Genomic DNA, 15,638 nt, shown 5'->3' with positions numbered 1-15,638 from the left:
GCCTTATCGGTGAGGTAACAGCCCTAAGGAAACAAGGTAAAGAGGCGTAACGCGGCCGGAGGGAGCAAGGTCGTTGCAATACGACCAAGGACAGAGTATCTGCTACTGACTTTTTCAGGACGGAACCTCAAATTGAGTAGCTAGACCCGATGAGAATTTGAATATATAACATGGAGCAAGAATAGGTGTCATGCTCCAGATTAATATGATAATAAAAACACATGTCAAGGCATAGCACATACCTCACGCAACTGCGTCCGAAGTATATGTCCCCAACCAGTCTCTACCCGCTATGGGCTATATTCTACGTCATGTGTGTCTAATATACTATCATTTACCAATCATCTCATGCATATATGCCACAGAGCCATATGCACAATCTCCAAAAACAACCTAACCTCTAGACCGAAGCCCCTCGACCCGGAGACTCTCCGTCTCTGAATCCTTGAAGAACAACGGCTCGTTGCTCGCTTGGCTGGTGATCTTTCCGCTCATCCGTGGATCGGCATCCAGATGGTCCATGTCCAATGACTCCTGCAGCTCGATGCTGGTCGCCGACCGGACTTTGGAGCCCCCACGTCGGGCTGGGTAGGGATTGTCAGGATAGATCGGGGTTTCTGGCTTCCTTGCACGGCGCAGACTGTATAGTGTGGGAAAGTTGGCAACGATAGCCGACGCAATGAACTCAACCGCAGTCCAGTAGCCTTGTCCGACAAGGTCTTGAGTGTCGCGGTGGATGGGAGCGCGGAGGATGGTGGCGATAATGCAGAGGAAGCCGACCGAGAAGAGGGCGATGAGTTGAAGGCGACTGGGTTGATTAGGCGAGTCTCACAGAGTCTTGGGGAAGGAAGGAGGATCTACCGATGCCAAGGTCTTTTCACCCGAATCAGCCATGGAAGAGGGAGCACAATGAGTATCAGATCGGTAAGGCCATTGAGCAAGATATAGGCGACGAGGTTGCCAACACGTCCGAGGCAAGGTTCTGATATCACACAGTCAGTCATTTTGGCACATGAAGCAACAGCAGCGATCATACTCTTCTTGCGGTAATCACAGACCATAAACATCTCCAGCTCCACAGCCCCAAAGCTCAGTAGTAGTATGGCCCAGCTGATGCGAACGAAGATGAAGGGCCACGCAAGACCTTCCAAGACGCGCGAGATAAACAGAAGAACAACGGCCTTCTGGCCCCAAAGACTACAACTGTCAGCAATCACCCGCCATCCACTTTGCTGGGAACCGTACTAGGCACGAAATATGGCCTGATGGGCCACCAGCATCTTGTTCTTCAACAACTGCTCCTCGAGCAACTTATCCGTGAAGTGTTGGGCTTGGAGGCGGGCGTCTCGAGTCAAGGTGATGACGCTTATCGCAGTCAGCAGACTGACGCAGGCAAGAAGCGTCACCAAACAGAAAACGGTGCAGTAGTCGGCCGGTTCGAACCGTTGGTGCCGATACTTGCGTAGAAAGAGTCTCAGGATCATGATGAGAGCGCCCAGTCCACCAAACAGGTCCATCAAGACAAGGGACGTGATCGGACGCGAGGATACAGCCATTGTGAGGTTTATGGCTGCACCAAAGCAGGGACGACGCAGACCCATGGTTTGGTTTTATTGTTGGGTTGTTTCCAGTCGGGACCTTTTTCAACAAAGAAAGTAATTGTGGTCAGGGCGGAACAGACCCAGAAAGTATAAATTGCACGAACCGAGCCAAGCATAGGTGAACAAAGAAGTCCAGCCGCGTCGGTTGTCACAATTGACGAGTCAACAAATTGCCGGTTCTGGACCAACTATGGCTTCTTTTCGGCGTGAATGATTTGTTCCTTCACTAGGCACTAACATGCCACATTCATCAACTGGAGACATTCGCGATAGCATCGTGCGAGTTGAGCGACTTGCTGCGACCGGATAATGCGGGATATAGAGTGTGTCTACGCTCTGACCGTCAGGTACTAATGAAGATTTGCGCAAAATCAAGGACAACCCCGGTCGGTACCTTTTGATCGACAGTCAGATTTCAATCACCTGATAGTGCACGGATAGGCCCACTAGATTATACTCACAGAAGTCCCCTAGCACTGCTCCGCATCTTCCCCTCGGAACAGGTGCTATAGCACACCTCACATATGGCAGCCATATTGTCTGTGCGCATCACAAGAACGGAGGATATGTCTGCCGAGAAAATAATAGGAAGGCTTGTATAGGAAATGGACCCGCCGATGGTGAACAAAGCGCAAAGGTCCGGACATCATCTGGAAGAGATTGGGACTGTCGGACGGACGGTGCAGACAGTGCAGATGGAAGGAAGATGAAGGAAGGAGGATTGAGGACTGTCTACCACGTGACCCAACAACAGATACTCTTTCCTGTGCCAGCCACACGGCCTGTACACTCCCAGGGAACAACAGCACCTCCCTGATTCTCATTATTTATGGCTTTCTCAGGACTCACTTTACATCTTTGCATGCGGCAAGCAATCAATCTCCTTTTGCAGTGCTTGTATCATGCCTCACAATGAGTCTATGAAATGGGAAGGCGATGATATAATTCGTGCGATCGACCAGTACCAGGACTCTCGGCGAGAAACTTGAAGCCGGAACAACATCCATGATCCCAGGATTCATGCACTTCAAGAATGCTCTCTCGACTAAGATGTGTACTTTCAAGTTGTCTTCGATCACAATAATAATTTGCTAGTCGAATGGCTATCTAACATGATGATTGCACCGGCCTTTACAATAGTCGCGCTCTCTCTCGAGTACATCATAAGGAAGAGCACAAAGATCTCTCATGGCCAGGCCACACCATTTACCGCCGTCTCGCTAGCGGTAACCTCTATCCTTCGAATAAGTAGGGTTAAATACGAGGCGGATTCCGACTTACAAGAATGCAGCCACTTCACGACTTGGGTTAGCACTACTCCGGTGTATTTATGGCAAACCCATCGTTGAGCGGACTTTATGCTCTCCATCGTGACAAGTCAAGCAAGGAAAGCATGATCGGTGTGTTTATGATACTCCCATCAAGCACACCGAATTACTCAACATATTGTTTCGAGGTTTGTCGGTACAAGAACGAACTGCACGATAGAATGGGTATAACTCAATGGCAGGATCGTTTCGCTCCAAATTCCATGTGCTTCTCGTTCTGAGGTATATCATACCCGAGCGCCAGCCGGTTTTTGGTATACGCACCAGCTGCTGCACTGCGTCTGTGCAGTAGCATGCTGCTAGGGGCTTGCTGCTTTCTAATCACGTGAAGGTAACCGGCATAATCGACGCGGTCAGATCTGCGACCAAGTATCATTCCATGAACCTGATGGGAAGCTATTCAGTCCCCTCATCAAAACGACGATGACATTGAGTTCCAATGTGGGTCAACTGACAGACCAATTCGCGGACGATAATTGGCTATGTCGTCTGGGAATCGTGGTCCCACTCGTTGGATCGAATCTCGGAATGCTCGGCGGATTGGAGGTCCAGGCTTCCAGCCTTGGATATCAGAGAATATGACGTCCGTGTTTGACAAGCCAGCATAGGACAATCGGTGGGTGCAGGTCTTCCCTGATGGCAAGAGGTATGCTACGTTGCATGTTCCCCAAATTCAATTCTGTTGCATTGCTATCGAATCAAGTACGGTACTCTGAAGTTAGCTTCGATCTAACCAGGACTAACTACTGTCGTCTCGGTTAGGCCAGCAACGGCGCCCTTCCAGCATAATGATCGGATCAGCTACGTATCGCAATGATTGGCTACCAGTCATACACCCCTGCACGCACTTATTTAGCCTCTTTTGTGGACAACCTCAGCTTTCACATTTAAAGCGCACAATCTTCGTCGATTGTCTAATTATCATCGGCCGACGAAATCAGATCCGCACCCGGAAACAAAGCCATCATGCTCAACACACGCAAGAAAGCTTTCGCGAAAAGATCCCGCACAGGCTGTCGCACATGTCGGTAAGTCATAATTCCCTCTACCACGCTGTGGTCAGCTATGGCCCAGGCTAAAGATATACAGCGCTCGTCGCGTCAAGTGCGATGAAACTCCTGTCGCTTGTAACAATTGTAACAAGTCTGGTAGGGCTTGTGACGGATACGATGTACACCGACTTATTCCTGGAGGTGGTCGGCGTAAGGCTGGGAACCTTGTTCCGGCTTTCACCATTCCCGCTGACATGGCCCGCAAGCTGCAGTGGACGGCAACTTCAGACGAGCGCCGATGCCTGTCTTTCTTCCAACATAGATCGGTAGAGCACTTGGTCGGCTTTTATGATTCACTTCTATGGCAGCAGGTGATCTTCCGCCTATGCTACCAAGAACCAGCCATCTATCACGCGGTCATTGCTCTGGGGGCCGTCAACCAGGCCAACGAGATCGCAGGCTGTATTCCCCGACCAGGACGGAGCACTGTGCATCTGCAGAATACTTGGTACTAGTTTGCTCTGGAACAGTCTGGACGTGCGATAACACTGTTGAACAAGAGACGCTTGTCACAAGACCCCCAGCTGCAGGAGGTTATCCTCGTCTGCTGTCTTTTATTCGTGATCTGCGAGCTTCTCCATGGGAATCGCAATCGAGCCAATTTTCACATCCAAGGCGGCCTTCAGATTTTACACGTGATGAAGATCCAGCGGCAGATCACGGGCCTGGAGCTTTGCTCGGAGACCGCCTTCTCTGGGCCATCCGGTCCCAGGTTCTCGGTGGAGAGCTGTGTGGTGGAGATGTTTCTGAAGCTGCAGGAATCGTCCATCTTTTATGGCACCGACAACCCACTGGACTTTGATAGCCACTTCGTATTTGGACAACCGTACGAAAAGTATATGCAGCATTTTCAGAGTCTGGGACATGCAAAGCAGGTGTTGAAACCTTTGACCCAGGCCAACTTCCTCTTTACCGCGCTGTATCTCAAGGCATCGGATAACTACATTCGAGAAGACTACGCATCCTTACAGCACCGCCAACTGCTGTTGCTTTCATACTTCCACCGATTCCTCTGCCAATTCGAGATCTTCTGCGCACGTGAATACCCAGACAGCGCAGATGGCACATCTCGACTCAATAAAGAACAACGCGAAGCGGAGTTGATCAAGCTCAGTTGCCAACAGGGCATCCTCGCCTCGAAGGTGGCTCTTTACTACAAAAGTGAACTATGGCCCGAGAGCCTGACTCACGAATGCGAAGCCCTGATTATCGCGTCTGAGACTGCAATGGCCAAATTTGGTGGCGAGTATCCGGCCGTCACAGCGGACCTGGCAGTCATGCCAGCGTTGATTATCAGCATCTTCCGATGTCCGGACTACGGCGTCCGCGCACGAGGGGTTGCGGCCATTCGCTCCTGGCGGTCGGAGGAAGGGTTCATGAGCGCCACCCTGACGTCCGATATCATGGAAGAAGGTATGAAGAAGGAATTGCAGTCGATCTATGATATGGCGAAGCCATGGCCCCGAGGAGTGGTATTTATGGAGGACGAGGGTGTGGTGACGGCGCGGGTGTCGTATTGGGTGGGCGCTGAAGAGAAGCAACGCCGTCTACCGCTGAGGCAGAATGACATCTTGATTGCTGATTTGATTGCGATCGAGAACGCCAAGTATTGGCCGTGTGTACGCATGTGGGGATTACTCGATGATGACAAATTATAGGTTTCCGACCTTGAATGAGCCCTTGTTGCCAATAGACACGATATATCGATTCACAACATCACAAAGCTGAAGTGCAACATCAGTGTAGCACCATCTGAAGCGTTTCTTTTGTATCGAAGATATGTGTTCTTTGTCTCATATGCCCTTTTGGGTGATTGTTCTATTTGTATTTTACTCAAGTCTCTACTGTATGTGATCTGAGGTCATCAACCAGGCCCGTCACAGCGGAGCACAGTCAACAACCCCAAGCAAAGGTATCAGGGCATCCAGTCCCACCAAATCTCAGCATTCAGCCCAGGCTGTGACCCCGTCCGCTCCTCCCACAGCTTCATCCTCGCACCTCCCTGGGCCTGACCCTCCTCCTCGGCCCCCGTCGTCTCCACATTCGCCTCCCCATTCCTTGGAATGAGGCTTTCCCAAACCAGCAAAATCTCGCGATCCTCGATAGGATGCCACTGGCGCTTCCTCTCCACCCAAAACTGGTCCATCGCCCGCAGCCCCGCCCGATACACTTCGCCGAGCTCCGCGTCCGGCCTAATCTCCCGTAACCGCTCGCGGTACAGCCGCACTGCCGTGCGCATCGAGATCGTCCCCCACATCGGCTTCCTGTCCGGGTACATCGTGCGCAGGTACTCGAACCCGCGTAGCAGCGCCGGTAGCGCCAGCTCCACCCAGTTGATCGGGGCTGTCCACCGCACCCAGCACACCTCGATGCTGTAGGTTTCCGGCCCGTGTGGGACGGCGTACACGTTCCAGTGCGGGTATTTGCCTCTGGGGATGGGGTTGGGGGGTTGGCAGGGGGCGTGGAAAGTTATGGGCGAGGTGCGGAAGGTTATGGTGAGGGGGTTGGTTGCCATGATGGTTTGGGGGTTATGGGTTGTGTTTTGTGGCTTGTGGTTTGGGTGGTTTGTGGCTTGGCAGGTATGGGGGTTAGTGGGTTTGGGGGTTAGTGGGTTGGGGTTGAGGTTGGTTGTTGGGCTAGGTTGGGTCGCGATGTGTGGTCTTGATGGGTTCATGGGAGATTGGGGGTGGGCTTTTATATAACGTGGTTGGAAGGGGGGTGATGTGGGAGATTTCGCTGGCTTTCATCATCGTAGCAGGGCCTTTGGATGGTGGGTTAACGGAGGGTTTCAAGTAGGTAGGGAGATCTCCGAGGCATGAAGTTGTTGTTTGGGTAGGGTTGTCAGGACTTTACATGCGGCAGTGGCTGGTTGTCCCTTGACTGGTGTTAGAGTGTGCGTGCGTCTTGTCGATGTTTCTTTTCGAGATACAGTTCTGTCTACATATAATTTTTAGTCTTCGTAATTCATGCACGAGGGGAGTTCCTAGCATAGCAAGTTGGTAGACTTTGACGCATTCATGAATTCAACTATTTTCCTGAGAAGCGGTAAAATAGTCACCCATGTTTCGCTGTCTAAAAACAGGTGTCAACGTAGCCATGATTCTGCATCACGGGTATGCCTGCTGCTGCGGGAGAGCTACGACCGCCGAGAGCATGTAACCCTTCCGAGACAGAGTATCGACTGTGCTGTGCGTGGAATGGAGGCGGCAGGGTCAGCATTGCTGCTATGAGTCTTCTCAGGAAGTCATTGCTGTGAACAGAGTTGATAGTGTCTCTGTGGCGGTGATGGAGCAGCTTTCTGCCGTTGGAGTCTGGGCTGCCTTCTGGCTGGACGATTCAAGATGCTTAGCGGACAATTCTTGCATTTAACCATGGGCTCGACTGGGATCCCAATTCCCTCACGCTGAGAAAATGGTGTGCAGGATACGGAGACATATTATGAACTGCTTTGAAGGATGGCGGGGTGTGATCTTGAAAAGTAGGGATAGAGAAGGTATCGCATGACACATGCACCTTCGGGACGCGATAAAGTTGGAGAGGCCCACCAAAAGAATCCTCCAGATGTATGCCGAGGGGAGATCTTCGAATGGGTGGACTAGATTACCTCACCCACTGAAGCCACAGGGCTGTTTGATCAGCAATCTGTCGGCACTGGTAATCGAGAACCGAAATTTCTCGTCGAAGGGCTCCTATTTATAGGATACATAGAATGCATACGCCCCGGCGAAGATAGAAACCAAGATTGTCCAACTCAAGTAGGACATCCACGTTAGAGATCTATCTTCTGGAGATGCGGTGTTCAACTCGCTCATCAGCTTCTCCAGTGCCTGTTGGGTGGCATCAATCTGGTTCAGAACCGGTGAGTGTGCCGTGTACACATTCTGAAGGACATGGATCAGTTGGATGGAAGCCGTGACACAAGCTGCCTGCTTCATAAGGTCTAAGGTTTTGACCACGTGCTCGTGCCCCGTTTGCAAATGTTTCTGCATCATGTCCACCAGCTCTAGTAGCTCTTTCACAATCTCAGCTCGCGGGTGCTTTCCTCCAAGAATCCACCCCCGGCTGCTAAGGAACTCCGAAAACTGGGTTGCTGCGTCGCTTAATCGTTTCTGGCCGCTATATAGCGCTTCTAGCCCTATTTCGGTCGACACGGTGGTGAGTTGCTCCGCGTCAAGTCGTGCGATAGCACTGTTACTCTCGAGGACTTGCCGAAATTGATCTTCTGCACCCTTCCACCTTTCCTGCTTGGCGAAAATAATTCCTAACTTCATTCTAGCGTCGACATTGACGCCGCGTTCTTCTTCCGACAGCAAGCTCCGGGTAGAAAGTACGTCCAGAGTCCGTAAAAACACCTCCTCTGCCTCAACCCACCGTTCTTGTTCGATATATACAGCCCCCAGCTTGCCTCTGGTGCTAACAGTATCAATATGTGCTTCTCCAAGGTCCGAGGTTCGAGTTTCAAGAGCTTTTAAGAAAACCTCCTCTGCATCTTTCCATTTCCCGTGCTTGTAGTACATCGCTCCTAGGTGATCTTTGATGCTGATCGATTTTGGAGCCCCTTGAGCGACGATAAGCTCGAGCACTTTGTCACCAAGAGGCCCTTGGCGAAACTCGACGATGCGTCGGTAAAGCGATGTGGTACTGTCAAGTCCTTTGTCTCTGCGCTCCAGGATTGCTCTGATTTTGGTCGTGAATGGATCATCTTCTGTATGATCCTCGCCTTGCATCTCAAGCACGTGTATATACAGTGCTTTTGCCTCTGACAGACGGCCCTGGCCATCGTACACCTCCGCCACCAGGGCAATCGACGCTAGCGTAGAAGGGTCCTTCCGGCCTGAGAGTCTCGTTCGCGTCTGGACCAATGGCATCAGAAGCATTTCTGCGTCCTGCCACCTACCTTGCACCATGTAGAGTTTTCCCAAATCTTCGACAGCCTCGAGCGTCCTCGAATGTTCACTGCCGACCAATTGCTTGGCAAAATAGAGGTCCTGCAAAGCGAGCTCTTCTGCCGCCTTCCACCTCCTCTGTCTGGTGTAAACTCGTCTCAGCGTCTTCGCAGCGGATATTGTCACAGGATGATTGCGTCCGTATACCTGCTGGCTCCTCTGAAGGACTTTTACTCCAAGCTCTTCAGCGTCTTGCAGTCGACCTTGCAACATGTAGACATCCGTGAGGGAATCCATGCCCTTCAGCGCCAGATAATGGTTTTCCCCACCGAGCGCCTGACATTCCTTGATTACTTCCAGGTGTCGCGCTATCGTCTTGTCCTGGTCGCGTTGGTATTGTGCGACAAGGTTTTCCATCTCAGTGGAAAAAGTAGCCATCAGGTTCCCTGAGCCGAATAGCTGCTCACTCGCATCTCTGAGGGTCTTTCCCATTTGCTCCATGTCTCGATAATCACCGCAGGATGCTGCATGGCTTACACCTTTCATGAGCAGCGAGACCCAACTGGGCATTAACCTTGTCAAGGCTGGCTGTACAGCCACTGCCTGTTTGAGGTGAGGAAATAGATATTGGTATGTGGCCTGATCCTCGGATTGGAAAGGGAACATGCGATCCAGGTTGCCCATGGATACCTCCTGCCACCGCGACAGGAGGCCCTCCTTCTCAAGCCAACGCTTTATGGCAAGTTGAACGAGTCTGTGCATTTCAAAGATCTTGGGGTCCTGTCGGACTGCGATGAAGGAAAATTCTTGAAGAGTGCGGATGTCTTCTTCGAAGTCGAAGTCACTATCGGTCGATCTTCTCGTCGCCTGTTCCTCCTTCTGACGCTTGTTAATCTCACCATTCATATCCTCCTCTTGTGTCGTGCTCCGGAGTAGCAACTCCGGTATGCCCTGCCGATCAAAGAAGCTCATCAAAGACAAAAGATCTGCTGCTGTCGGTCTTGAATTGCGGATATAATCGAAAGATATCTGCCACGTCCTCAGAGCCGAGTTGCACGCCTCATAATCACGTTGAGGCTGCGCAGCCTCGTGGTCCAGAATATGACTACTGTTTTCAAACTCTTCCAAGTACCGCACGATGGAGTACCGTGGCGCGTGATACTGTATGAAAGCAGAGGCTTGGATGATTGCCAGCGGCATGAATTCGAGCGCTTCAAGAAGCTTCCTCGCTTTTTCCTCATCCGCCGTGTTAATGGTAAGCTTCTTCCGTAGAAGGGCTAGTGCGGACGATGCATCCATCGGATTGATGTGGAGGATGTCGCGGTCGCTAACTAATTTGAGTGCTACCGCCTTGTTTCGCGTGGTGAAGATGATCGCCCCGTGAGGACAGCGAGGGAGCAGTCCTATCAGCGGTTGGTGCACTGGGCGCGTCTGGTTGCCGGGGTCGATTGCCTGACTGTTTCGCAGTGGGTCGTCCAGCAAACTTTCGTCATCGAGGTTATCCAGTATTAAAATCCATTTCCCATGCTTCGAATTATAGAGCCAGCTGTTGACCAGCTGCACGACGTTGGCTGTAGCATCGTGCCGTCCCGGAAGCTGCAGACGGTCGGCGATCTCTCTGTAGCTCAACTCGAGGCGCGATGCGTTACTAGCATGGACCCAGAAAACCCACGTCGCGGGCGATTCTTCGCGCACGCGATAGGAGTATTCAATCGCTAGCTGCGATTTTCTTCAAAGATGTCAGCAGAGGCCGAGGCGATCATGGTTCACGTCTCACCCAACACCACCCAGCCCCACAAGCGCCGTCCTCGACGCTGGTCTTGCACACCTCGCTTGGATCTCGCCCAGAATCGAGCCGCGGGCAACATAATCGTCATCTCGCGCAAACGGGACGGTGGAGAATGGCTCTGGTGGTGTTTCCGGTCGCACTGAGATAGCAGCCTGGCTTCAGTCACACTTCTCTCGATAGCTACAGGCTTGGACTGACCTGGAGGAAGGTGGAACTCTGCTGAGATAGGACCAGAGTTGTCGCCAATCTGGAGTCCATAGTTTACTCCAAGGAATGCTATCGACTGCATGTCTGACGGAACATTATTTGCGTACAAGCGAGGGAATGAGTGGGGAAAGGGTAAGCATGCTCCAGGCTGTATGAGGGGTAATTCGATATAACTCAATAGAATAGTGCTTACGTGCATCATCAGGTGACTGCCCCCTGGTCGTTTTAGTTCAGTCAGCCTTGCACTTCAGCTCTTTATCCGAAAGCAACTCAGAACCAGTCAATCAGACACCTCACGATGGTTCGTGTACTGTTTCAAGCATAACCGGTCATTGTCTATGATGCGAAGTCTTTCTTACAGCCTGTCTTCCCAGATAAATGCACAAACCTGGGCTTCGAAACCATGGAACTGCGGTACTGACATAGCCTGCTGAACCGGAGAAGACTTGCGCCCGGTTGACTAGGATAGCTACTCCTTGTTGCCAGACTCTACCGAGGTCGACAAGACGGTCGCTACTAAGTGAGATTCCCCCAATGACATTCCGGTCTAGCAGTAGCCGAGCGCGTCATCGCGGTCATTTGGCGCCAGGCTAAGCAAAAATAGCTTCGGAATTTCGACCGGCGGCGCAGTCAACTTGCACCATCGTCCACCACTAATCATTCTCAGTCTGGGAACAGATGCGGCCCACGGCTTTAGTTCCCGTTCCTTTCCGTTCGATGATTCTGATAAGAATGCCTGCGATGGCCCGTGAATTCCTCGCAACATTTCCCCACTCTCAATGTTGCGTTTGGTTTAAGAAGGGGGCGCCATGACTAGCCACACAGGCAGTCCCAGAACACCCTCACCTTCACCTAAAGGTGAGCAGATGCTCCCATCCGTTGAGTTCACCTTCTCTTGCAGTCCTTCATCCGCTGGAGGTGCCATAACTCCAACCTCGTCCGTGGACCAATTAAGCCCACGTCCTTGAGGTAGCCATCGGCGCTCGATCACACCAAGTACACAGTCCCTTTTCGAGAACTTACAGATCGGTGAACATGTTCAGCCCCCAACGGCTGAAGAGCCACAGGTTGACTACACACAGAAGGCGCAAAGAGTGTTTGGATTGAGCCCGACACCAAAATCCCGCGGAACAACCTACAGAGAGCTTCACAATGCCACTCCTAGTCCTGCCGGACCCTCTTCCCGTCGGCCGGACCAGCAGCCGCGGGCAAGCACACCTAACTCCCCTCTGAAGGACAAGAGCATGTCGAGAGTGAGCCTAGAAGACTCAAAACATACCTCCGAGGATGCTTCCGACAACAATCATCATGAGCCCGTGTTTGCCGACAGTGTTACTGGCGATAATGAGAACAACGCGACACACAAAGACTCGGATAACGATCACTCCGACTACAACGATGATGACGACGACGAGAAGCAGCATGAAAGTCGTTACAACGTTCGCCAGGATGAACTCCCTCCGGCGCCGATATATGATATGCAACTTCAGAATGCACTACGCGCTGTCAGAAGTCAACTCGCTAGCCTTGCGCAGCACCTTGGGAGGAGACGCAATTTAGTGGGTGATTCAACTACAGCGCTGCATCAATTGTATGAGCAAGCACTAAAGGCGAGTCGCTTTGCATATCCGGCCACGCGGACTGTGGGTTTCATCGGCGACTCGGGAATGGGTGAGTATCGGATCCTTCTGCTCTCGGACAGGAAAGGCTGATCTCCCATCAGGCAAGAGCAGCTTGATAAACTCCATTCTCGATCAAGAGGGACTCGCTCGGTCGGTAAGTCAAGCTCTCAACCAGAGAGACCGGTTTTCTTTCTAGTGATTGACCTTCGCAGAGTGGGGACGGCGCTGCTTGCACGACAGTGGTTACCGAATTCCGGAGTGTCGATGACGAACATCCGCAAAACTATACCGTCGAAGCAGACTTCATGGATCAGAGCGAGATCCGCGAGCTACTAGAGGAATTGCTGTCCAGTGTTCGGAAATACTACACGGATGCCTTTCGCGAAGTGCATAAGTCGGAAGAAAAGGAGCACATCAAGGCCGCAGCGCTGAGAGCGTGGGAGACATTACGGTCTCTCTTCCCGAATGAAGAAGGCTTGGACCTCGAGTTTCTGTCCAAGGAAGGGGAAGAGTCGGTAAAGATCATCTTAACGATCCTGCAGGAATGGGCCATGGCTGGACTGGATTACCGACCGGGGGGACGAGACAACCTTCACTATTCCATGGTAGCTCGGAATGCGGATGAATGCATGGAGGAGCTGGACAGTCTCATGGCTGACTCCAAAGATAGCAAGCGACCAGCATTATGGCCCTTTGTGAAGCTGATCAGGTTCGGGAGGGCTCATAAGAGGTCTTGCGACATTTGGCTAACAGCGTGGTAGGGTTTATTTGCGGTCGCCTGTCTTGCGCACTGGGTTGGTCTTGGCCGATGTTCCAGGTACACCGCGGCTCATTTCTTATCCGTTTGGTAATTGTCAGACATTGATATTCTTAGGCTTCCGTGACCTGAACTTTGCGCGAGTCCGAGCGACAGAGAGGTATCTCCGTCACAGTTGCGACGAAGTGTTCATCGTCAGCTCGATTCTACGTTGTACCACCGACCAGTCGGTCGGCGACATAATCCGACGTTGTTCACAAGATCAGCCCATTCGCATTGTGTGCACTCGCTCCGAGGTCTGTGTCTATTTCCCAAAGGATGAGGAGGTAGACTGATTGAGAAATGCCAGGATGTCGATGCAAAAGAGACTGCGCGCAGTTCTTCCACTGAAGACGCTGCACGCATCCGCAATATGGACAGCCGAATCGAGCATCTCGAAAGTAAGATTAGATCGACACGCTCTCGGAGGCGACGCGCGAGCGGAAGTAGGGGTCAAAACCTCGCCGCTGAGGAGACCGATTTGAGGTGTGTGAAGCTGACAAGACCATCTCGCCACTGCCTGACATCATCCCAGCGACCAGAAAGATGCCCTCCAGCTCGAGTAAGTGATACACTTTATTGTTTAGAAAGCAACGGCAGCCGCCAATTAACCACTTCCCAGGTTGGATCGTTTTCTCATTACAAGAAGGAACACCCGAGTTACGGACATTCTGTTGGCCGCCTGGGGCAACAAAGCACGGGTATTCTGTGTTAGCAACAAGCTTTACGCTGATCATCGATTCATTGACATCGATGAAGCAAATGGGTATCGGGCGCTGAGTGGGATCACCGAGCTTCGTCGCTACTGCCAGTCTGTTCCGGCCGATGCGCAGCTCCGAGCAACGGTCATTTATCTCAAGAACGAAGTCCCGGCCCTTCTAGGTTCGATAAATCAATGGGTCTTGGCGGGTTCGAGTGGCATCACTGTCGCCCGAGCGGAATTACTGCGTGGGGTATTGGTGGAGGCAGAAAGGACCCTCGAACGGGTACGGTCATTATTTCACTGAAAGCGCTCATTTTCTGTCAAATGAACTTCGCACGGACTAATGTGCTTTGCTGACTTGAGACGGGATTGACCGTTGTTGATCTGCGTAGAACATACTCTCGCAGGACTCGGAAGTGCGTCGAGCGCAGCGTACTTTGGAACAATTATTCACTAGCGACATCACACGACTCATCCGTGAGTATATACCCTCACTCAGTTGAATGGTTAGCTAACCCATCAATCTGATGCAGATACGTCACGGAACGCCTGGTGCAATAATGCAGTTAATGCGAGCAGAGAGTGGGCTTCAGTAAGTCGACGAGACGTGGCAGACACCATCGGTACCAAGAGCTAATCTTTTATGATAAGTGGCATCACATGACATACGCAGCCTTTTGTCGCAATTATGGAAGTCACCAGACGAAAAGTCAGCAGTATCGTTGCTGGAATGAAGAGATTCTCGGCTCTGCACGTGATTGGCTGAAGCTCGCATGGGATGTTGTGCTGAGCCAGTTGAAGGGGCATGCCGAAGGCTTTGAGAAAGGTCTTTCGCGTCTATTCGGGGAGGTCTGCGAGTCTATCGGAAGTAAGCGATTTCATTGTAATTTGTAGTGCAAATGATGGCTAGATTGCTGACACGATCCAACTTTCAGAACACCATGACCTCGCGCCAGAATCCCTGCAAAACCTGCTTTCGAATATCCGCATCCGGCAAAGATGCTTGGAGGAAGCTGTTCGCAGTTCCTTTCATGACCTTATGTTTACAACGGAGTACGGTTTCCGATGCAAGCTCGATCAGACGCTGTTGGCTAATTCGCTGCACAGAAAAGTCAAAGCCGACACAATCCACGGGCACACCAGTTCCTATATCGCGAATGTCATGCGCCCTGTCTATAACATCTGCCAAGAGCAATGCGGTAGGAGCTCGAGCTCAGCATATGAACATGACAAAAATCTAACCTCAGGCCGTGAATTCAGGGACCGGAAGCGATTCCCGACGAAAGGGAACAATGAACCACTTTCTTTCATCTCCAACGCTTTTCATGCAATTTGCCTCGAATATCGATAGGGACTATCGCCAAGTCTTGGATGATACCTTTGGTCAACTAGACCATAGGCTGCGCGACGAGGTTGCGAACATCACTCGGGACCTGCGGGCTTCAGTCACGGTCGAGGGCGAGGTTTCGGAGGCTGGGCAGAACCTTCAGCACGCGGGTCAAGTGAAGGAGAAAGTGGAGGAAATTCGCATTGTTTTAGATCATGCTCAGCTGATAGTTAGGGAATTGGCGGAGGGAGTGACGTCTTGATTTGTTTCTCTTGTTGCTCATATTAGCCATGCTGCAGCGAGATTCTAGGATAGGATCTAGCGGCT

General features: G+C 51.6%; 5 protein-coding genes across 5 annotated transcripts; 2 read left to right on the top strand and 3 right to left on the bottom strand.

Moving 5' to 3' along the window:
* Positions 1 to 393: 393 nt before the first annotated feature.
* Positions 394 to 1,556, bottom strand: BO86DRAFT_397138 (uncharacterized protein; the record flags this gene model as incomplete). The annotated part of the gene is made up of 4 exons (XM_025673478.1): positions 394 to 808; positions 862 to 982; positions 1,037 to 1,197; positions 1,246 to 1,556. The coding sequence occupies 4 exons, from the start codon at positions 1,554 to 1,556 to the stop codon at positions 394 to 396; spliced, it is 1,008 nt and encodes a 335-aa protein (XP_025530165.1).
* A 2,339-nt stretch (positions 1,557 to 3,895) lies between these two features.
* On the top strand, positions 3,896 to 5,693 carry BO86DRAFT_407771 (Zn(II)2Cys6 transcription factor domain-containing protein; the record flags this gene model as incomplete). Its single annotated transcript, XM_025674298.1, has 3 exons — positions 3,896 to 3,957; positions 4,019 to 4,409; positions 4,482 to 5,693. The coding sequence occupies 3 exons, from the start codon at positions 3,896 to 3,898 to the stop codon at positions 5,637 to 5,639; spliced, it is 1,611 nt and encodes a 536-aa protein (XP_025530164.1). The 3' UTR covers positions 5,640 to 5,693.
* A 228-nt stretch (positions 5,694 to 5,921) lies between these two features.
* On the bottom strand, positions 5,922 to 6,496 carry BO86DRAFT_397136 (uncharacterized protein; the record flags this gene model as incomplete). The annotated part of the gene is made up of 2 exons (XM_025673477.1): positions 5,922 to 5,938; positions 5,995 to 6,496. The coding sequence occupies 2 exons, from the start codon at positions 6,494 to 6,496 to the stop codon at positions 5,922 to 5,924; spliced, it is 519 nt and encodes a 172-aa protein (XP_025530163.1).
* A 944-nt stretch (positions 6,497 to 7,440) lies between these two features.
* Positions 7,441 to 10,988, bottom strand: BO86DRAFT_238973 (TPR-like protein). Its single transcript, XM_025667077.1, has 3 exons — positions 10,855 to 10,988; positions 10,645 to 10,795; positions 7,441 to 10,596 (listed from the first exon to the last, which is right to left on the bottom strand). Exons 1-3 carry the CDS (start codon positions 10,943 to 10,945, stop codon positions 7,671 to 7,673), a joined length of 3,168 nt encoding a protein of 1,055 aa, XP_025530162.1. The 5' UTR covers positions 10,946 to 10,988; the 3' UTR covers positions 7,441 to 7,670.
* A 684-nt stretch (positions 10,989 to 11,672) lies between these two features.
* On the top strand, positions 11,673 to 15,573 carry BO86DRAFT_397134 (uncharacterized protein; the record flags this gene model as incomplete). The annotated part of the gene is made up of 14 exons (XM_025673476.1): positions 11,673 to 11,800; positions 11,861 to 12,534; positions 12,587 to 12,639; positions 12,698 to 13,194; positions 13,247 to 13,302; positions 13,360 to 13,538; positions 13,592 to 13,767; positions 13,817 to 13,843; positions 13,904 to 14,267; positions 14,377 to 14,461; positions 14,518 to 14,576; positions 14,636 to 14,852; positions 14,920 to 15,183; positions 15,245 to 15,573. 14 exons carry the CDS (start codon positions 11,673 to 11,675, stop codon positions 15,571 to 15,573), a joined length of 3,108 nt encoding a protein of 1,035 aa, XP_025530161.1.
* Positions 15,574 to 15,638: the final 65 nt, after the last annotated feature.

The sequence above is a fragment of the Aspergillus japonicus genome (assembly GCF_003184785.1).
Source record: "Aspergillus japonicus CBS 114.51 unplaced genomic scaffold BO86scaffold_9, whole genome shotgun sequence".
In the NCBI taxonomy this organism is placed as follows: Eukaryota; Fungi; Ascomycota; class Eurotiomycetes; order Eurotiales; family Aspergillaceae; genus Aspergillus; species Aspergillus japonicus.
The sequence above is the reverse complement of the archived record's forward strand: the minus strand, read 5'-3'. Positions and strand labels throughout refer to the sequence as shown.